Below are 23,822 nucleotides of genomic sequence, written 5' to 3'. Positions count from 1 at the left end.
CTTGTCCTGTGTTTAACCTTTCCAGCACTTTGATCATTATTTCGTGGCAGCTTTCCATCTGCTGAGCATGATCAGTCACTATAAAGAATAATTCTCAAATATTGGACTAGAGGAGCTTACACATGAATGAACCGTACTGTAGGTGGTGAATTTGTCCACACAAGGAGTTTCTAAATATAAGGTGCATCGCTTTTTGAGGTGAATGAGCATCTCTATGGATGTCTGCTGCAGTCACAGCAGAATTTGAGATAAGGAGTCAGAAAGCAACTGGAAATCCAGCTGTGACCCCCTTACACTAACCCTATCGCACCCCGGCAAAAGGTAAAATTCACCACAGTACGATGGGACCAGAGGACTGCTCTCCCGGTAGAGAGACATGGCTGGGTCACCACACCTCAGGCAAGGGGAGAGGTTGCGAAGGAGAGTCCTTCATGGTAAGCTCAACCATGCTGAGGAATTGAACCCACGCTGTTAGCATCACACTGCCTTGGAAACCAGCTGTCCAGCCAACTGAGCTGACTGCAGTGAATGTACAAATTCATTAACTGTGTAAAAAAATCACAGGAGGTTAAAGCCGAAGCTAATGATAGAACATCATAAATTATTCTGATTCCACAAGTATCTCCTATTTGCTGTAAATTCTTGGTTAGTTTCTACGTTACTAATAGTCAATCACATTCAAATGTTTTCAGCAAACGTCTGAACCTGATGATGACCAAACGAGAAAGTAAAATTTACAGAGAATGTAGATTTCAGAAAAGGAATGGTAAAGTGGTTATGTGTGAATTTTAACCTGCTCCTAGCTGTAACTGCAGACAAACCTTTGTCATTTATACTCCAGGGGGAGGTGGGGAAGCTGCAGAAAGATTTAGACAGTTTAGGAGCATGGTCCAGGAAATGGCTGATGAAATTCAATGTGAATAAATGTGAGGTTTTGCACTTTGGAAAAAAGAATACAGGCATGGACTATTTTCTAAATGGTGAGAAAGGTCGTAAAGCAGAAGTACAAAGTGATCTGGGAGTGTTGGTCCAGGATTCTCTAAAGGTTAACTTGCAGGTAGAGTCCATAATTAAGAAAGCGAATGTAATGTTGTCGTTTATCTCAAGAGGGTTGGAATATAAAAGCAGCGATGTGCTTCTGAGGCTTTATAAAGCTCTAGTTAGGCCCCATTTAGAATACTGTGTCCAATTTTGGGCCCCACACCTCAGGAAGGACATACTAGCCCTGGAGCGTGTCCAGCGGAGATTCACACGGATGATCCCTGGAATGGTAGGTTTAACGTATGATGAATGGCTAAGGATCCTGGGATTGTACTCGTTAGAGTTTAGAAGGTTGAGGGGAGATCTAATAGAAACTTACAAGATAATGCATGGTTTAGAAGGGGTGGACACTAGGAAGTTGTTTCCGTTAGGCAGGGAGACTAGGACCCGTGGGCATAGCCTTAAAATTAGAGGGGGTAAATTTAAAACTGAAATGAGACAACATTTCTTCAGCCAGAGAGTGGTGGGCTTGTGGAATTCATTGCCACAGAGTGCAGTGGAGGCCGGGACGTTAAAGGCAGAGATCGATAAATTCTTGATCTCACTAGGAATCAAGGGGTACGGGGAGAGCGCAGGGAAGTGGAGTTGAAAAGCCCATCAGCCGTGATTTAAATAGCAGAGTGGACTTGATGGGCCAAATGGCCTTACTTCCACTCCTATGTCTTATGGTCTTATAGGACACCTAGATCCCTTTGAACCTGAGCTAGGTACAGTCTCATAATTTATATTCTTCATTTATATGAAGATGCTTTATATTTATATGCTTCTATTTATATTCTTCATGCCAAATTGGACAATTTAACATTTTCTCACATTATAATTCTTTTGCCACATCTTTTCCTATCACTTGACCTGTCAATATCCCATCGTAGACTCCATTTGCTCACTTCATGACTCAGTTACCTAATACCACTCACCTACCTCTATTTGTTAGTGGTTCAGTAACTTAGCAAGGTATTCGGACAGACCACTGGCATTGAACACCAACATCAAAAACACGATAAACAAAGAACAGAACAGTACAGCACAGGAGCAGGCCCTTCAACCCACCAAGCCTGCACTGACAGCTGATGCCTTTCTAAACTAAAAACTTGTTGCCTCTACATGGTCCATATCCCCCTGTTCCTTTGTATTCCTGTCTCTGTCAAGATGTTTCTTAAACATGGCAATTGTATCTGCCTCCACCATCTGGCAACCTATTCCAGGCACTCACCATCCACTGTGTAAAAAAAAAACTGCCTCTCACATCTCCTTTAAACTTACTCCCTTCTACCTCAAACCTATGTGCCCTAATAATTGATATTTTTATCCTGGGAAAAATACTCCAACTGTCCATTCTATCCATGAGTCCCATAACATTGTAAACTACTGTCAGGTTGTCCCTCACTCTTCACTGCTCAAATGAAAACAAACCAAGTTTGTCTAATTTTTTTTTCCTCATAGACAGTACCCTCCCAACCAGGCAACAGTGTGGCTAACTGTTTCTGTACCTCTCCAAATCCTTCACATTCTTCTTGTACTGTGCTGACCAGGACCGTACACTGTGCTCCAAACGTGGCCTAAAGTTCTATGCAACTGCAACATGACCTGCTAATTTTTATACTCTGTGCCCCAACTGATAAAGGCAAGTTTGCTATTTGTCTTCTTGACCACCTTATCTACTTATGAGTGCCACTTTCAGAGAACTGTGGACCTGTATACCTAGATCCTTCTGAATGCTGTTGATACTAAGGGTTCTACTAGTTTACTCAATACTTCCCTCCTGCATCAGATCTTCCAAAATGCATCATTTCACAGTTGTCTGGATTAAACTCCCATCTGCCATTTCTCCACCTTATCTATATCCTGCTGTATCCTCTCGCAATGCTCCTCATGACCAACAGAGCTTCCAGCACTGACCACTGCAGGACACTGGCCACAGATGTCCAGTCAGAAAAACAGCTTTCCACCACTATGCTCTGTCTTCTATGATTAAGGCAATTATTTATTCATTTTACCACTTCACCATGGATCCCATCTGGTTTCATTTTTTGTATCAGTCTGCCATTAGAAACCTTGTCAAAGTCCATGCAGACAAAATCTACTGCCCTGCCCTCAAATATCTTTATCATTACTCAAAAAAACTCAATCAAGTTTGAGAGACACAGAGCCAGGCTGACTATTACTAATAAGTCTATATTTTTGTAAATGTGAGTAAATTCTGTACCTAAGAATCTTCTCATAACTTTCCTTCCACTGAAATAAGGCCCACTGGCCGGTTATATCCTGGATTATCCCTGTTGTCCTGCTTAAACAAAGGAACAATGTTGACTATTCTGCAGTCCTCTGGAACCTCTCCTGTGACTAAAAAACAAACAAAGATTTTATACAAGGCTCCAGTAATATCCTCACCTGCCTCCCTGAGCATTCTGGGATAACTCCTACAAGGTCCTGGGACATGTATACTTTAATACTTTTCAAAACACCCAGCACCTTTTTTATAATGACATGCCCTAAAATAGCAGTATATTCCTCCCAAGACTCACCATCCACCACATCCTTCTCCTTAAAGAATACTGATGCAAAGTAATCATTAAGAATCTCACCCACTTCCTCTGGCTTCATGCATAAATTCCCTCCTTTATCCTTGAATGGAACTACCCCTCCCCTGGATACCCTCTTGCTACTGAGATGTGTATAAAAAGCCTTGGGGTTTTCCTAAATCTTATTTGCCAAAGATATTCATGGCCAGTTTCAGCCCTCCTACTTCTTTGTGCTTTTTCCTGCTATCTTTCCATTCTTTAAGGGGATGTCGTCAATTTCTTATTTATGTCTCCTTTTTGTTTTTTGCCTAAGGTCTCAATTTCTCTGGTCATCCAAGATTCCTGAATCTTGCCATCCTTATCTTTCATTTTCACAGGAATGTGCTGGTGGTGAACTCTAGTTTAAAGATTCCTACATGCCTGATGTGGATTTACCCTCAAACTGCTGCCTGCGGTCATTAGCCTTCCCCTAATCTAGAACTTTCACGCAAGGCCCACTGGTTTCCCACGCAACTCAAAACTTAGAGGATTATAGTCACTGTTCCCAAAATGCTTCCTCACTAAAATTTTGGTCACCTGGCTGAGTTCATTCCCCAAACCAGCTCAAGTACAGCCCCTTCTCTACTTGGGCTGTTTACATATTGTTTCAAAAACACTGTTCTGGACACACCTAACATATTGTTCCAATCCAAGTCCCTAGCACTAAGCAAGTCCCAGTCAATGTAGGCGAAGCTAAAACCAGCTCCTCAACAACCCTGCTGTTTTCACACTTTCCATAAACTGTCCACATCTCTGCTCCTCTATCACCCGCTGCCTGGTAGGAGGCCTGGGGTACAACCCCAAAGAGATTGTGCCCTCCCCATTCCTCAGCTCTACCCATATGGCCTCAATGGATGAATCTTCCAAAATGTCCCCTCACAGTACAGCTGAAACATTCTCCTTAATCAGTAATGAGAGTCCCTGAAACATTGAAATCCCTGGAAAATTAAGCACAAAGGCTGACGTTTCGGGCCTAGACCCTTCATCAGCCCGAAACGTCAGTTTTCCTGCTCCTCTGCTGTTGCTTGGCCTGCTGTGTTCATCCAGCTCTACACCTCGTTATCTCGGGTTCTCCAGCATCTGCACTTCCTACTGTCTCTGGAACATTAAGCTGCCAGGCTGGTCTCTCTATCTCAGCCAAATATGTTTTGGCAGTATTTTGCAGCATTCAAAATAACTAATTGCGATGCTGAATATAAACGCCGATTTTGAGAAACATACACGATTAGATCGCATAACGGATTCGTAATTTTCTTATCAATTCAGAGTCTTTGGCAGTCCTTTGGGATTGAGGATAACCAGCTTCCCTGCGTTTAAGGAGCTCAGAGATGACTGATTAGTCCAATGCAGAATCTACAGACACTGACGTGACCAAGTCAGGCAATGCTTGAAGAGCTGAGGAGTAGTTTGGAGGCTGTCACTGGTTCCTAGGCTTTGCCTCAATGCGTTCCTGACAAATTCTTTTGATGTGTTCCATGCCTGCCCAAACAACACTTCTCCATTTGATCATTCACTAATCCAGGGTGGGGAGATATGACTCTGAGGATGGTTTGGGTGTACCCCTAAAACTGTTGCCTCCTGGGAGCGTCTTCAGGCAGCTGCCCCATTGTCGCCTCATACCCTACAATATCCCAGAAAACACTATTGCTACCCCTGTTTGTCCTATACCCTGGCAGGAAGATCCACCAAAAGGTGACAGCACCTGGTGACAGCACCTGGTGTTGGAAGCTCTCCTGAGGGTCCTTGCCATCAAACAGCGCTAGTAAAACTGGAACTATTGGGGATTAGGGAAATTCTCTGCTGGTTGACATAAAACAAGATGGCTGTGGTTGTGGGTGTCAGGAAGCTCCGTTTCAGGAAATCTCTGCAGCAGTTCTGCAGGGTACTGTCCTCGGCTCAACCACCTTCAGCTGTTTCAATGACCTCTCTCTATCATAGGGTCAGAACTGGAAATGTTCAATGATGATTGTGTAAATCATGACTCCTCAGATAGTGAGGCAATCCATATCCAAATGCAGCAAGATTTAAGCAATGTCCAGGTTTGGGCTACGAGACTATAAGATACAAAACCAAAAGGAGGTCATTCAGCCCATTAAGTATACTCTGCTATTCACCAAGATCATGGCTGAACTGATCATTATAACATTTTTCCAATATCAGATGTTAAGCTGTAGCTAATTTATAGTGGCTTGCTTTTTCCTTGCTTCCCTTTTAAACATGTTCCAGCGGATGTCCGGAAGATGACTGCCAGTGCATCCATTATCTCTGTAGCTATCTCAAAACCCTACAAGATGCATAATCCCGTTAGGACCAGAGGGTGTATTGGTCCTTAGTCCCGTCAGCTTCCCTGGGGCTTTTTCTCACGTGACAGCGGATAGTATGCGTTTCCTCCCCTTTTATCCCTCGAATATTCAGTGATTTTGGAATGGTATTAGTGTCATCTGCAGAAAAAACTGCTGCAAGGTATCAATTTAACTCCTCTGTCTGGCTCCTCATTATCTCCCAGCCTTATTCTCCAAGGGGCCTGTATACACTTTGGGTTCTCTCTTTTTATAAGTATTTAAAGAAGTTCTTGCTGTCTGTCCTGGGTAACACCCGCAAGCTTACCCTCAAAGTTACCCTCTATTCTCTTTTGGTCATCTTTTGTATTTTTTTAAAACTTTCCCAATTCTCTAGCTTACCACTAATCTTCGCCACAGTGGTTGTAGCTGAATGGTTTTTCACATAACAGGTGCAAGAAACTAGGAATCAGAGATAATGGGAACTGCAGATGCTGGAGATTCCAAGATAATAAAATGTGAGGCTGGATGAACACAGCAGGCCAAGCAGCATCTCAGGAGCACAAAAGCTGACGTTTCGGGCCTAGACCCTTCATCAGAGAGGGGGATGGGGGGAGGGAACTGGAATAAATAGGGAGAGAGGGGGAGGCGGACCGAAGATGGAGAGTAAAGAAGATAGGTGGAGAGGGTGTAGGTGGGGAGGTAGGGAGGGGATAGGTCAGTCCAGGGAAGACGGACAGGTCAAGGAAGTGGGATGAGGTTAGTAGGTAGCTGGGGGTGCGGCTTGGGGTGGGAGGAAGGGATGGGTGAGAGGAAGAACCGGTTCGGGAGGCAGAGACAGGTTGGACTGGTTTTGGGATGCAGTGGGTGGGGGGGAAGAGCTGGGCTGGTTGTGTGGTGCAGTGGGGGGAGGGGATGAACTGGGCTGGTTGAGGGATGCAGTGGGGGGTTGTCCCCACACCTCCTCCCTCACCCCCATCCCAGGCCCCAAGATGACATTCCACATTAAGCAGAGGTTCACCTGCACATCTGCCAATGTGGTATACTGCATCCACTGTACCCGGTGCGGCTTTCTCTACATTGGGGAAACCAAGCGGAGGCTTGGGGACCGCTTTGCAGAACACCTCCGCTCAGTTCGCAACAAACAACTGCACCTCCCAGTCGCAAACCATTTCCACTCCCCCTCCCATTCTCTTGATGACATGTCCATCATGGGCCTCCTGCACTGCCACAATGATGCCACCCGAAGGTTGCAGGAACAGCAACTCATATTCCGCCTGGGAACCCTGCAGCCATATGGTATCAATGTGGACTTCACCAGTTTCAAAATCTCCCCTTCCCCCACTGCATCCCTCAACCAGCCCAGTTCATCCCCTCCCCCCACTGCACCACACAACCAGCCCAGCTCTTCCCCCCCACCCACTGCATCCCAAAACCAGTCCAACCTGTCTCTGCCTCCCGAACCGGTTCTTCCTCTCACCCATCCCTTCCTCCCACCCCAAGCCGCACCCCCAGCTACCTACTAACCTCATCCCACCTCCTTGACCTGTCCGTCTTCCCTGGACTGACCTATCCCCTCCCTACCTCCCCACCTACACCCTCTCCACCTATCTTCTTTACTCTCCATCTTCGGTCCGCCTCCCCCTCTCTCCCTATTTATTCCAGTTCCCTCCCCCCATCCCCCTCTCTGATGAAGGGTCTAGGCCCGAAACGTCAGCTTTTGTGCTCCTGAGATGCTGCTTGGCCTGCTGTGTTCATCCAGCCTCACATTTTATTAACCAAGAAACTAGGAAACTCACTGATGAGCAGGAACAAAGGCTTGGCGAGAGATCATGGTCTTTGACTAAGGGGGTAGCAGATTTAAAATGGGGAGGAGGAGAAATTAATTATCCCAGGGCGCTGTTGATGCCAGGAATATACAAATTAAAGGAGACAGATTTTTAATTAGCAACTGCTTAAAGGATTGAGAGTAGCAAGCAGGAAAGTGAAGTTGAGGCCAAGAACAGATCACCATGATTCTGTTAAATGGCAGAGCAGGCTCAAGCGGCTGAGTTTCGATACTCCTGCTCCTCATTCTTATGCAGTGCCACATATAAATCTTCAAGATTATTTCAGGAAAGACCAGTGAAAAAATACTTACAGTCAAATCCATAGCACATTTAGCTATAAAGTGATAATAAGAGGCTCATTCAGAAGGTCAGGAGGAATGGGATACAGAATTGGCTGGCCAACAGAAGACAGCGAGTGGTAGTAGAAGGAAAATATTCTGCCTGGAAGTCAGTGGTGAGTGGTGTTCCACAGGGCTCTGTCCTTGGGCCTCTACTGTTTGTAATTTTTATTAATGACTTGGATGAGGGGATCGAAGGATGGGTCAGCATGTTTGCAGACGACACGAAGGTTGGAGGTGTCGTTGACAGTATAGAGGGCTGTTGTAGGCTGCAGCGGGACATTGACAGGATGCAGAGATGGGCTGAGAGGTGGCAGAAGTTCAACCTGGATAAATGTGAGGTGATGCATTTCGGAAGGTCGAATTTGAAGGCTGAGTACAGGATAAAGGATAGGATTCTTGGCAGTGAGGAGGAACAGAGGGGTCTTGGTATGCAGATACATAGATCCCTTAAAATGGCCACCCAAGTGGACAGGGTTGTTAAGAAGCATATGATGTTTTGGCTTTCATTAGCAGGGGGATTGAGTTTAAAAGTCGTGAGATCTTGTTGCAGCTCTATAAAACTTTGGTTAGACCGCACTTGGAATACTGAGTCCAGTTCTGGTCGCCCTATTATAGGAAAGATGTGGATGCTTTGGAGAGGGTTCAGAGGAGGTTTACCAGGATGCTGCCTAGACTGGAGGGCTTATCTTATGAAGAGAGGTTGACTGAGCTCAGACTTTTTTCATTGGAGAAAAGGAGGAGGAGAGGGGGCCTAATTGAGGTACACAAGATAATGAGAGGCATAGATAGAGTTGATAGCCAGAGACTATTTCCCAGGACAGAAAAGGCTAACACAAGGGGTCATAGTTTTAAGCTGGTTGGAGGAAAATATAGAGGGGATGTCAGAGGTGGGTTCTTTACACAGAGAGTGAGAGAGCATGGAATGCGTTGCCAGCAGCAGTTGTGGAAGCAAGGTCATTGGGGACATTTAAGAGACTGTTGGACATGCATATGGTCACAGAAATTTGAGGGCGCATACATGAGGATCAATGGTCTGCACAAAGTCATGGGCTGAAGGGACTGTTCTGTGCTGTACTGTTCTATGTTTTAATGTGAAAGATCTATAGAGATTGAAGTTTTCAGGGGTAAGAAAACATATTGCTGTTTCTGTGGCCATAGACTAGAGGATTACTTCCTTTGTAGCAGGTTACTGTACAGTGGCAGAAGGACCTCAAATGGAGTATTTTTCTATTTCTGGGCATCACACTTTTGAGAAAGATAGAAAGGCTTGAGAGACAATGCAGAAATGATTCAAACGTAACAGCTCCAGGAATGAGGAACTTCAGTTACGTAGAAAGATTGATGAAACGGGATCTGCCATCCTTGAAGTGGAGAAGAAAGGAGATCTGGGAAAGGGCTTAAAAATGAGAAGCATTCTGAACAAAGTACATAGGAAGAGACTGTTGGAGGGTTGGTGGAAAGAAGGAGACAAGAGAGCACAGCTTTGATGTAATTCGCAACCTCGTAAGAAATGGAGGCAGCCATTTGGTCCATCAAGCCTGCCCCATTAGTCTGGCTGAGCTGATTGTGCTCTTAATACCACTTTTCTTGCCTGTCTGCGCCAATAGTCTGTAATCGAAAATCTGTCCAACTCAGCCTTGGATATGATCAGTGATGCAGTCTCTTGAAATCTCCCATTTCTAGTCGGAGTTAATTTTACCTTCAGCTGTGGATTTCTTGCCAGAAAATGGGTCTCAAGCAGCTACACTGTCAAACGACCTTTGATCCTTCAAGTTTATAATTGGCAAAAGCAGCAACAGCAAGACGAAGAAAAGCCCTACCACGTAATAAATGGTTAACATCTGACATGTTGCCCAAGCCTTAGGTGGGGTTTTGTCAAGTTTCTACTGGAAGTGCAGTTAATGCTGGATAAGGTGGCAAACAGCTGAAACTGATTCTCCTGTAACTGGGATAGGTATCTCTTTCAGAAGTCAGGCTGCAGGACTTTTGCACTTCAATGGTAGTGTCCCTACACCTGGATGGGGAGGCCTGGGTTCAAGTCCCATCCGCTCCAGCTGTGTCACATTTGAACAGGTTGATAAGAAATATCTACAAAACCAGCCATCTAAATATAACTTGGTATAGGGTGAAGTGTTGAATGAAATACCTGGAGTTTGGTAATTCAAGGAGCTGGTGTAGGAAATACTCCTTTACTTTTTCCCAACATTTCATCCAGAATTGGTTTTGACCCCACAATAAGGAAGCTCTCAGTCCGGCCTGTATTTGGCAAGTGGTTTAAGTCTATTCTATTCCCCATGTTTAGGATAGTAATTAGGTACCAACAGTTAGGTTATGAAAATGTTCCAAAAAGAAAACATTATTGAATACAGTAACAAAGAAGTTAATTCAAATACATTAAGGCTTTCAGTGCAGGTGATACTTCCAGCTGGAACAAGTGGATGTTCCCAGATGCCAATGTGATCCAGAATAAATACATTTATGCTAAGAGTTTGCGGTTTGAGAAGCAGTCATTAAGCTGTAGGCCAAGTTGCAAACATTGTCATGCAAGATGGGGTGAAGCTACCTGGATAACTCACACTAGAAGGCAGTTACAACCTTAGGCTGGTAGGTCTTCCAATTTGATCAACAGTCTGGGTTAGATGAGTCTGACTTCTAATGAGGCAGGTATGCAGGCCCAGAGGCATTCAGGCTGGGAACACTGTGGCAAATAAATAATTTTATGAATTGCCAAAGCATGTTGATCATCCACAAGTCAGGAGTGTGATGGAATATTCCACACTTGCCTGGATGAGTGCAGCTCTAACAACATTCAAGTAACATGACACTACCCAGGACAAAGCAGCCCGCTTGATTGGCACCACATCCACTCCCTCCCCCACTGACACTCAGTAGCAACAGTGTCTACCATCTACAAGATGCACTGCAGAAATTCACCAAAGATCCTTCGACAACACTTTTCACACCCACAATCACTCCCATATAGGACAAGGGCAGCAGATACATGGAAACACCACCACCCCTAAAATCCCCACCAAGTCACTCACCATTCTGATTTGGAAATATAATCGCAATTCCTTCATTGTCACTGGATCAAAATTCTGGAATTCCCTCTTTAGGAGCATGTGGGTCTACCTACCGCACATGGACTACAGGGTTTCAAGATGCCAACTCAGAACAATATTCTCAAAAGCAACTAGGGATGGATAATAAACACTGGCCAGCCAGCAATGCCCACATCCCACAAGGGAATTTAAAAATAAGGGCAGAAACCTCAGCCTTTGCATTTGTTCTTTCAACTTGCTGGGGTGAGGGTTTCAAGGTGGATGAGGATGAGGAGGGTGACACTGGTATGATGGTGCAAGGGGTCACTCATGGTGAGGGATCAGAAAAGAATGCAGTGATAGTAGTGGACAAAAGAGTGAGGGGGGAATTGATACTGTTCTCAGCACAGAGGAAAATTTGATCAGGCAATGTGTCTGCTTAATGCCAGGGCTCAGGTCATTGATTCAGGGCTGAGGAGAAATCTGTTGTGGAGAGGGAGGATACATTTGGGTGTGACCTAAGTTTCTAAGAGTGTGAATACTCATGATCAAGAGCGAAAAACACACAGTCTCCACGTAAAACAGCAGGGAACATATAAACTGACTGTAAAGTTCTCAAAGTTGCAAAGAAAAAGATCAACAACAACAAATGTAGGCGTCTATTGTCAGAAACAGAGGAATTTATACTGGGGGGTGAAGAAATGGCAGAGGAATTGAACACATATTGGTTTTGCTTTACAAAGGACGGCATAAAAAATCTCCAACAAATGTTAGGGAACCAAGAGTCGAGTGAGAGTGGACTTAAAGGATCAGTAAGCTGACTGTGCTTGGGGAAATTAACAGTTCAAGGCAGTTAAATCACCAGAACTTGATAACCTGCAGTTGGTGGCCGTGGAAATATTCAATGCATCAGCAGGTGATCTTGTCAAATTCTATAGATTCTGGAAGGCAAACCTGCTGTCCTTACCTGGTCTGGACCATGTGTGACTGCAGACCCACAGCAATGCAGCTCCCAACTGTCCTTTGAAACAGATCACTACTTCACACCAGTGTAAGCAAAGATGGACAATAAATGTTGGCCTTGCCAGTAACACCCACATCCATGAATATATAAAAAATGACTTCAGTCCCATATAACTTCATGTGTTGGTAATAAGACACCAAGTGGAGAATTAGACTTCATCCAATGTGCTAACATTGCGCATCCACCTCATGTGAATAATGGTTTTTATTTATCAACTTGAACTCCTCCATCACCATTGTTGGACCTGCCATCAACAGTACTTTGTCCTCATGTTCACAGGTTACAACACTCACCCCAGATACAAGATATTTGAAGAGATGAAATCTGTACTGATTTTCACAGCACAAGTGGGCACAGCATAAACATTTCACACCCTATACACTTGACTGAAACAGTGACGCAGAAACTTGTCATTTGATGTCTCACTGATAGGTTGTTTTTAAAATTTCCACCATTTCTCCACAAGAATTATAAACTGCACTAGCTCAGGCACATTAATTATTTTACACATATATACAGCCCACTCATCTGGTGAAGCTTTATGGTTTTACACACTATATATGCACAAATCAGCATTCAATTAAAAATGATTCTCCTAATGGCTCAAAGTTTAAAGCTGAGCCACACAGACAAGGAAGACACTAATCCATCAGCTACTGGTCACACGGTGGCCTAACAGCAAAGGTTATAAGGAGAAAAAAGATGACTGTTTACAGACCCTAATCGATGTTTACAGCTGCAAGTTCAGGTACAGAACTTGACTCAACTTTGATGTGCCCTTCCCAGTTCAACAAGCTGCAAGCAATTACTGTAAAAGTATGTAGTTTGTGCAAGATACTCAAGGGAGACCAGCACCCACTGAGTGGTACCCATCTTCAGGAAGACTGGCAAAAGTGAAAACTAAAATAAACAGATTGAAGAGAAAAGTTCAAAGAACAATCATGCACTAGACCCCTTTACAGACTTGCTTTACCAAAGAAAAAAAAAGTCCTAGGAACACTTGACAGATTGTACAAGTCAAATTCTGGGAGTTATTAGTACACAGTATATATTATAAACTATCAGTATTTAATAAGCTGTACATGTTCAATAAATTTTATGCTTGATGCTTAAAAGCAGATTCCAGAAGAGAAACAGCTCATTGAAACCCTGATAACAGCAAACGAGTTTCACCAGGGTACTTAAAATAAACAATGCAATGAACGAAATAAAATTAGTTTTAAACTCTCAATATACTTTGTCACTGTGATTACACTGAAAAAGTTGCTGTTAGCCAATAGCTTCTTCCCAAAGCCACGACTTTTAGATGGGAAGATGCAAAGTGACATTTCAAAGTCAATATTTAAAATACCAAATTAGAACGGGATATTCAAAATAAAGATTTTAAAAGTGCTCCACGGTATGATTGGCCCAAGGCAGTGCTGGTTCTCAACCAGCTTTTAGTCTTGCACGCAGTGATGGAATATCTTTCTTCCTCTCCCAGTCAGTAACATACTGGCTCCAACAACCCAAAAGGATGTTAATAAAGACAAAAGGCATCAATTCATGGTTATAATAAAAACTGCACCAATCACCAGCCAGCTCTTCCACCAAGTGCAGGTGCAAACAAACATCAGACAATAAAGCCTGAAGGTCCAGTCTTGGGCTCACTCTGCAGCTGTGTGAAGCATTAGTCTAATTCGTCCACAAGCTGCATATCAATCTTCACTGAAGTCTTTATCAATGCTCATGTACACTTCATCAATGTAGCTAATGATTGCACAAGGAGCTGTCTGGTCAGGACACAGCAGCAGCGATACTGTCTCTTTCCAGTAACTGAAGCTAATGCAGGAGCTCTGTGGGAGAAAAAGAATCAGGTTTAAAACTGAACTTGTAACAAAAAAGATCAAGAATCTCAGCTGATGTTCCCCTGCCCAAAGTCCTAAAATGAGGCAAGCAATGTTGAGATCGAGCTCCTGCATTCCAGGAGTTAGTGTCCATACCCAATTGACCACTCACTTTATTCACAAGGTGTTTTCTATTCTAGAAAAAGAACAATTACATGGTAACTGATTCGTCATTTTGCATAAAGCTACGCAAGAAAGGTGGCTAGAAAATTAGTGTATCCAATGCACAAAAGGAACAAGATATATAGATAAGTTAAATGAGAGTCAAGAACTGAGATGTACAGAAATCAGTTGCACAGAGAATTAGTAATTGAAGCAAAAGCCACTTTAAATATTGTGGTTACACTGGTATTTGAAGGAAAAGCACAATAAAAGGGCATCTGGGATTAGAAGAAGCATGGGATGGGGGGTGGTGAATTGAGAGACTACTCATGACAAAATAACAACATCTGAAATTAGTCTGGAACAAAGTGATTGATAAGGTTCCTCAAGGCAGGCTCATTCATAAAGTCAGGAGGTATGGGATACAGGGTGATTTGGCTGTCTGGATTCAGAATTGGTTGGCTGACAGGAGGCAGAGAGTGGTTGTAGATGGTAAGTATTCTGCCTGGAGGTCAGTGCTGAGTGGTGTCCCTCTGTTCTTTGTAGTTTTTATAAATGACTTGGATGAGGAGGTTGAGGGGTGGGTTAGTATGTTTGCTGATGACACAAAGGTTGGAGGTGCCGTTGATAGTATCGAGGGCTATTGCAGGCTTCAGTGAGACATTGACAGAATGCAGAGCTGTGCTGAGAAATGGCAGACGGATTTCAACCTGGATAAATGTGAAGTGATGCATTTTGGAAGGTCGAACTTAAATGCTGAATATAGGATTAAAGGCAGGATTCTCGGCACTGTGGAGGAACAGCAGGATCTTGGTGTTCAAGTGCATAGCTCCCTCAAAGTTGCCACCCAGGTGGATAAGGTTAAGAAAGCATATGGTGTTTTGGCTTTCATTAACACGGGATCGTGTTTAAGAGCCTCGAGGTTATGCTGCAGCTCTACTAAACCCTGGTGAGACCACACTTGGAATATTGTGTCCCGTTCTGGTCACCCCATTATAGGAAAGATGTGGAGGCTTTGGAGAGGGTGCAAAGGAGGTTTACCAGGATGCTGCCTGGACTGGAGGGCTTGCCTTACGAGGGGACGTTGGCTGAGCTCAGACTTTTCTCTCTGGAGAGGAGGAGGAAGAGAGGTGACCTGATCGAGGTGTACTAAGTAATGAGAGGCATGGATAGAGTCGATAGCCAGAGACTTTTCCCCAGGGCAGGATTGACTGCCATGAGGGGTCATAGTTTTAAGGCGTTAGGAGGAAGGTATAGAGGAGACGTCAGAGGGAGGTTCTTCACCCAGAGAGTTGTGAGCACATGGAATAGTTTACCAGTGGTAGTCGTGGAAGCAGAGTCATTAGTGACATTTAAGCGACTGCTGGACATGCACATGGACAGCAGTGAATTGAGGGGAATGTAGGTTGTTATTTTATTTTGGATTAGCATTATTCCATGATACAACATCATGGGCTGAAGGGCCTGTACTGTGCTGTACTTTTCTGTGTTCAATGTTCAAACTGTCTATGTACAGATAGTCATCATTTGACAACTTGCAAGTTCAGACAGCAAAAACAAAAAATAACAAAGGTACTCATCCATGCAAGTCAAATCAAGTCTCAACACAAGTGCACACAGGTACTCTCAATCCCTATGTCAAAACTTCACAGAATTGGACAGTGAGTTATGCCTCCAGACACAGCTCACCTGAGGTCAAGTTTAGCAGAGTAAGTGAACTTTAAACTTTCAACTTTCTTTAGCCTTCTGGGTTGATCATCAAATTCATCATTAAATAAATCTTTTCATCATTCCCCATTGCACTGCAACACTCAAGACAGAGGATAGCCACCTGTTCAATCTCAGGTTCCTAGCCAGATTACATATTTGAGATGGCAAGTTAGCATTACAAAATTTATTTCTACAGTTTATCATAAGAACGAACATATTCAGCTTCTATTTAAGGAACTGACAAACTTGAAGATTTGTGCCTCAGCTTTACATACTCACATTCTCCAGGCATGTGCTGTCCTTATCTTTGTTGAGGTAATGCTCTTGCCAGAAACGCAGCAAGCTGTGGAAATTGTTGAGGAGGAAGCCTGGATATTTCTCACAAAGCTCCTTTTCCCGTAGAGCATTCAAATAGAATGGCAGTTTGCCCTTGCGTCTCGCTAACATCAAGATCACCAAGCTTGTGTTCAGACAGCTAACATTTTCCTTCAATAGGAGAAATCAGTAATTATGGACACATTAGCAGAACAGCAACGCACTTTAAGTACAAGACACTTGTGTATGAATGATCTTTGCTGATGCATCGTGTGCTCATTCCAACAGAAGAGAAAGAGCATTTTTTCAGTTTTTGTACCTTTCAAACGTTCTGAAAACCAGATTTCTTTGCATGTAATATTTTGCCTACTTCGAAGGTATATCACGGGTAAGACTTCACGCTTCAGTTTATTAACTTTGTGCGTTATTAAATTTCCGTATTAACTCATTCAACAAGGTTCAATTTTTATGTGGATTTTTACAGCAGGACTAACAGCACTAAAACTGAACAATTTGGCAAGTCAGTAATTGGTTGTGGAACCTCCAACTCTTTCTGGAAAACTGTAGAGTGAGTGATTTGATCTTGAAGAAAATGTGTCACCTCACAAAGTAGAGTTATAATACACCAAGATGCTGGATGTTGAACAGTTCTTCCCGCCACCTCCGCCTCCGTGCTTACTTCTTTAACCGTGAGCCTAACCCTCCCTATACTAAACCCTTCGACCACTTCCAACACACACCTTCCTCCTGGACACCATCCCAAGGCCTCCTATCCTTCCTCAACCTCTTCATCTCCAACTGCTGTCAAGACATCAATCGCCTCAACCTCTCCACCCCTCTCCCCCACAGAATGGGCAGCCCTCTGCACCAAACCCAACACCACCATAAAACCCGTGGACAAGAGAAGTGCAGTTGTAGTATGGTGCACTGACCACTACAATTGCTGAGGCCAGGCACCAGCTCTCTTCAACACCACCTCCGACCGCCCCCTTGATCATGACCCCACCCCGACCACCAAGACATCATCTCCCAACCCATCCACAACCTCATCACCTCAGGTGACCTCCCATCCACAGCCTCCAACCTCATTGTTCCCCGACCCCGAACCGCCCGCTTCTGTATCCTTCCCAAAATCCACAAACCTGACTGCTCTGGTCAACCCATTGTCTCCGCCTGCTCCTGTCCCACCGAACTTATCGCTACTTATCTCGACTCCATTTTCTCCCCTTTGGTCCAGGAACTCCCTACCTACATCCGTGACACCACCCATGACCTCCACCTCCTCCAAAGCTTCCGATTCCCTGGTCCCCAACACCTCACCTTTACCATGGACGTCCAGCCCCTATCCAGCTTCGGGCAGCACAGTGGCTCAGTGGTTAGCACTGCAGCCTCACAGCGCCACGGACCCAGGTTGAATTCCAGCCTCAGGCAATTGTCTGTGTGGAGTTTGCATATTCTCCCGGTGTCTGCGCGGGTTTCCTCCGGGTGCTCCTGGTTTCCTCCCACAGTCCAAAGATGTGCAGCCTAGTTGGATCGGCCATGCTAAATTGCCCATAGTGTTCAGGGGTGTGTAAGTTATAGGGGGATGCTTCAAGAGGTAGTGTGGATTTGTTGGGCTGAAGGGCCTGTTTCCACACAGGAAATCTAATCTAATCCACCTGCATTCTCCATGCAGATGGCCTAAAGGCCCTCCGCTTCTTTCTGTCCCACAGACCCGACCAGTCCCCCTCCACTGACACACCTTCGCATAGCCAAGCTCGTCCTCATCCTCAACAACTTTTTTCAATTCCTCTCACTTCCTACAGACAAAAGGGGTGGCCAAGGGCACCTGTATGGGCCCAAGTTATGCCTGCCTCTTTGTAGGTTATGTGGAAGAATCCCTCTTCCGTGGCTACAGTGGCCCCAAACCCCACCTCTTCCTCCGTTACATTGATGACTGTATCGGCGCCACCTCTTGCTCCCAAGAGGAGCTCGAACAGTTCATCCACTTCAACATCTTCCACCCCAACTTTAAGTTCACCTAGACCATCTCTGATACCTCTCTCTCCTTCCTGAATCTCCGTTTCCATCTCTGGCAACCACCTGGAAACTGATACCCTTGACCTGTCCATCCTCCCTGGACTGACTTATCCCCCACCTACACTCACCTTTACTGGCTCCTCCCCTGCCTCTTTGACCTGTCTGTCTCCTCTTCACCTATCTTCTCCTTTATCCATCTTGTCTGCCTCCCGCTCTCTACTTATTTATTTATTTCAGAGCCCCCTTCCCCTCTCCCATTTCTGAAGGGTCTCGACCCGAAACATCAGCCTTCCTGCTTGGCCTTCTGTGTTCATCCAGCTCTACACCTTGTTATCTTATAATACACAAAGATTGTTTTGTTTTATCACAGAATCATAAAGTACAGAAGAGGCCCTTTAGTCCATCGACTTTGCACCATCAAAACTATGCTAATTCTACGCCAATTCCGTTAACCAACACTAGGGCCCATAATCGTGAAAGTAATGACATTTCTAATGCTCATACAAATACTTTTTAAAAAAGGCTTCAGGTTTTCTGCTTCAACTACAACACCTGCCCACCACTACCAACCACTCTCCTCCCCCTTCACCAACCCTGCCCCCAGCAGTGCATCCCTCCATCCTCTGGGTGAATCAGTTCTTTCCTCAAATCCCCTCTAAATTATTTCATTCCATTTTACAAGTACACCCACTTGTTACTGATCCTTCAACGAAGCGAGAGCAGCTAGTTTCTACCTACCCTGTCCACGCCCCTCAATCTATCCCATCCTGGCCAACCTCTCTCTATAACGGGGCCCTACTAGTCCTGGCAACATCCTCAAAACTTCTTTGCACACTTTCCAGTTTAACCAAGTCTTTCCTACAACAGGATGACTGAAACTGTACTCCATGTGTGGCCTTGTGAATGACTTAATACAACTGTAACATAACATCCCAACTCCTATACTCAATGTCTTGACCGACGAAGGCCGGCATGCTAAATGCCGTGTTACTGATCAAACCTTGTCTCAAAAGAATAGCAACAAGTTGCTCCCTCAGAATTTTCACAAATAGTTTCCCCTAACTCACTGATCTGTATTCTCAAGGATTTCTCTCCACTACCCTTCTTGAAAAGTGGAACCACATTAGTCATCCCCCAGTCCTCTGGCACCTTCCTCTAGGTGAGGAATTAAAAATATTGGTCAGGCCCCTGGTGACTTCCTTTCTCATCTCCACAGCAGCCTGGGATACAACTCATCCAGTTTTAAGCCTTACCAAAACCTCCAGTACCACCTTACTCCCTATGTTAAACTGCTCAAGAACCCCACAGTCCATCTTCCAGAATTCTGTACCGACATCCTCCTCCTCCAAAGTGAAGACAGGTGTGAAATACTTTTAAAACTTTGGCAATGTCTTCCAATTCCATGAACAGATTTTTTCCCTTGATCCTTACTCTTTCTCTGGTTTCTTCTCTACTCAGTTTCATTCTCCAGAATTGTTCCAGCATTGTCAACCCTTGTAGGACCAGTGATATAAAAACTCTCCTGAACGTAGTTCAAAAACAAATATAGCTGCTGATCCCTTTATACTATGGCTATCCAAATTAACACTGGAGGAAGTGTGAAACCCTCTAATATAATTACCCTATTGTTACTTTTTACGTGCCAGTTGTTTTTGACAGACCTGGTCTTCAAATACCAAGGAATTTGATTGTTTTGGGGCCTACAATACACTGACAGTCCCCTGTGGACACCTAAAGTCTACCCATACAGACCAATCTGATGACCCTTCCCTCCTTACTACACAGTGGCCAGGTCTTTGGCATTGAGCCTGGCTCTGTGGCTGAAATGGGAAGGTGGAGAATCGGAGAATGATTGTGACAGGAGATTCAACAGTTAGGGGAACAGACAGGAGGTTCTGTAGTCACAAACGGAGACTCGCCGATGGCATGTTGCCTCCCAGGTGCCAGGGTTAGGCATGTCCTAGATCGAATCTACAGGATTCTTAAGGGGGACGGTGAGCAGTCAGAAGTTGTGGGGCACATTGGTACCAATGACAGTTACAAAAAGGGATGAGGATCTGGAAAGTGAAGAAAGGGAGTTAGGTTGGAAGCTAAAAGGCAGGATGAGCAGAGTAGTAATCTCAGAATAAACACTGGCTAGTGAGACTAGGAATAGAGAGCGAGTGCAGCTGAACATGTGGCTACAGAGCTGGTGTAGGAGGGAGGGCTTCAGATAAGTGGATCATTGGGATACCTTCTGGGGAAGGTGGGGCCTGTACAAAGACAGATAGGTTGCACTTGAACTGGAGGGGCACCAATATCCTGGTGGGAGGTTTGCCACAACTCTTTGGGAGGGTTTAAAGTAGTTTGGCAAGGGGGTGGGAACCGGTGTACAGGCAAATATAGCATGCAGAGTCTGTGAGGAAGGACAGACAGTTGATAGGACAAAGTTGCAGTCAGTGCAACGAGTTGAAGTGTGTCTAGTTTAATGCTAGTAGTGTCAGGAATAAGGGTGATGAACATAGAACATGGATCAGTACTTGGAGACACCATATTGTGCCATTACAGAGACTTGGATATCACAGGGTCAGGAATGGTAGTTGGATGTTCTGGGGTTTGGATGTTTCGAAAGAAATAGAGAGAGGGAGGTAAGAGAGGTGGGAAGTGACATTGCTGATCAGGGATGGTATCACAGCTGCATAAAGGGAGGTCATGGAGGAGGGTTTCTCCACTGAGTCAGTATGGGTGGAAATCAGAAACAGGAAAGAAGCAATCACTTTATTGGGAGTTTTCTGTAGATCCTCCCAATAGCAACAGAGATACTGTGGAACAGATTGCGAGGTAGATTTTGGAAAGGTGTCAAAGTTATAGGGTTGTTGTCATGGGTGACTTCAACTTCCCTAATATAGACTGGAACCTCCTAAGTGCAAATAGTTTGGATGGAGCAGATTTTGTCAGGTGCGTCCAGGAAGGATTTCTGGCTCAGTATGTAGATAGGCCAACTAGAGGGGAGGCCATTATTAGAGCTGGTGCTTGGCAAAGAACCAGGCCAGGTGTCAGATGTCTTGGGGAGAGCGCTTTTCGGTGATAGCGATCACAACTCCCTGACCTTTACTACAATCATAGAGGGGGATGGGGCAGGTGGTATGGGCAAGTATTTAATTGGGGACGGGGAATTACAATGTTAATAGGCAGAAGCTGCGGAGCATAAATTGGGATCAGATGTTCTCAGGGAAATACATGACAGAAATGTGGGAGGTTGTTAGAGCAGCACTTTGAGTGGATAGGTTTCTCCCACTGAGGTAGGGAAGGGATGGCAAGGTAAAGGAACCTTGGATGACAAGACAAGACGTGTGGAACATCTCGTCAAGAGGAAGGAGGAAGCAAGGATCGGACATGGCTCCAGATGATTACAAGGTAGCCAGGGGGAATTGAAAAGTAGATTAAGGAGAGCTAGAAGGAAGGGGCACGAAAAAGCCTTGGGAGATAGGATTAATAGAATGTCTTGGCGTTTTTTACTTATGTGAGGAACAAAGGATAGCCAGAGTAAGGGTGGGACCAATCAGGGATAGTGGAGAGAACTTGTGTGCGAAGTCAGAAGAGGTAGGGGAGGTCCTTAATGAATACTTTGCTTCAGTATTAACCAGAGAGGGACCTTGTAGTTTGAGGATAGCGTGAAATAGGCAGATATGTTCAAACAGGTTGATGTTAGGAAGGAGGACATGCTGGAAAATTTGAAAAACATGAGAACAGATAAGTCCCCTGGGCCAGATGGGATATACCCAAGGTTTCTACGGGAAGTGAGAGAAGAGACTGCTGCCCCTTTGGCAATGATCTTTGCTTCCTCACTGTCTACTGGTGTACCACCAGGTGACTGGAGGGTGGCAGATGTTACTTCCTTGTTCAAGAAAGGGAATAGGGCTAATCCTGGGAATTACAGACCAGTCAGTCTTTCTTCTGTGGTGAGCAAATTATTGGGGAGGTTTCAGAGAGATAGTATTTATGACTATTTGGAAAAGCACAATCTGATTAGAAATAGTCAGCATGGCGTTGTTCTGCAGGGATCTTATCTGGGACCTTTGCGCTTTGCAATCTTTATAAAAGACTTTGATGAGGAAGGGTGGGTTAATAAGTTTACTAATGACACGAGCGTTGGTGAGGTTGTGGGAAGTGTGAAGGGCTGTTGTAGGTTGCAATAGGACATCAACAGGATGCGAATCTGGGCAAATAAGTGGCAGATGGAACTCAACCCAGAAAAAAAAATGAAGTGATTCATTTTGGAAAGTCAAATTTGAATGCAGAATACAGGGTTAATGGCAGGATTCTCAGCAGTGTGGAAGATCAGAGAGATCTTGGTGTTCACGTCCTTAGATCCCTGAATGTTGTCACCCAAGTTGATAGGGTTCTTAAGAAGGGATGTATAGTGTTTCGGCTTTCATTGGCAGGCGACTTGTGTTTAAGAACCGTGAGGCTATGCTGCAGCTCTACAAATCCCTGATTAGTCTGCATTTACAATATTGTATCTAGTTCTGATCACCTCATTACAGGAAGGATATGAAAGCTTGAGGGGGTGCAGAGGGGATTTACCAGGATGCTGCCTAGAATGGATGGCAGGTCTTATGAGGAAAAAGTTTGAGGGAGCTAGGGCTTTTCTCATTGGATCGAAGCAGCACGAGAGGTGACTTGATAGAGGTTTACAAGGTGATGAAAGACAGAGTGGAAAGCCAGAGACATTTTCCCAGGATGAAGATGGTGATTACGAGGGACATAATTTTAAGGCGATTGGAGGAAGGTATGGGGAGATGTCAGAGGTAGGTTCTTCACACAGAGTGGTGGGCGTGTGGAATGCACTATCAGCAGTGGTAGTAGAGTGAGATACATTAGGGGCATTTCAGTGACTTTTGGATAGGCACATGGATGACAGTAAAATGAAGGGTATTCAGGTTGGTTTGATCTTAGAGTAGGATAACAGGTCAGCACAACAGCATGGAACAAAGGACCTGTACTGTGCTATGTTCTAACTCTGGCACCCAGCCGGCAACACAGCCTAAAAGGTATCACACTTTCAGAACGCCTTTCACGACTAGACTCCTATTTCCTACACCTACTTGAATGGCTCTCTGTACCAAGATTCTATGGTCAATTCATTTATCTTCACTGCAGTTGACATTCTTGTCCATACATCTTTAAAGAACTTCAACTGTTGGACAAGTGCAATGACCAAGACTTGTCAAACTCCACCTACTCCACCACACCCGTCTCACTTGTAGTCACACCCTCCTGTCCCTGATTATGGACCAAGTTTGAATTACCTCATCTGACAGACAACTGCCTCTTGTAGCCATGTGTCCAGTTAACTTTCCCCTTACCTGACATGACAATGTCTGCAGTCTGGACTTCAGCTCTTCAACTGAGATATGAAGTTGCAGTTTCCACAAGCTGCAACAGCAACATATCATCCATCGTGCAATCAGTATTGCTTTAACTCTTCAAAATTACAGTTTTACATAAAAACCATAGGGGCAGGCAATGGCCTTGGGGTATTATCGCTAGGCTATTAATAAAGAAGCCCAGCTAACATCCTGGCTTCGAAGCCTACCATGGCAGATGGTGGAATTCACTAATTAGAAAGAGAGAATCTGGAATTAAGAATCTACTGATCACCTTGAATTCATTGCCGATTGTCAGGAAAACC

At 44.5% G+C, this 23,822-nt stretch overlaps 1 protein-coding gene across 1 annotated transcript in view; it reads right to left on the bottom strand.

The window, feature by feature from the left end:
* Positions 1-12,302: 12,302 nt before the first annotated feature.
* Positions 12,303-23,822, bottom strand: part of LOC125461540 (short transient receptor potential channel 4-associated protein-like) — a 106,632-nt gene continuing 95,112 nt past the window's right edge. Inside the window, exons 18-19 of the mRNA XM_048550452.1 lie at positions 16,094-16,300; positions 12,303-13,951 (exon numbers count right to left, since the gene is read on the bottom strand). Of these exons, the coding sequence (XP_048406409.1) occupies positions 13,814-13,951; positions 16,094-16,300 (345 nt within the window). The 3' untranslated portion in view covers positions 12,303-13,813. The remainder of the gene's footprint in view (positions 13,952-16,093; positions 16,301-23,822) is intronic.

Source organism: Stegostoma tigrinum, chromosome 19, assembly GCF_030684315.1.
Source record: "Stegostoma tigrinum isolate sSteTig4 chromosome 19, sSteTig4.hap1, whole genome shotgun sequence".
In the NCBI taxonomy this organism is placed as follows: domain Eukaryota; kingdom Metazoa; phylum Chordata; class Chondrichthyes; order Orectolobiformes; family Stegostomatidae; genus Stegostoma; species Stegostoma tigrinum.
This window is presented reverse-complemented; position numbering and strand designations above follow the sequence as displayed.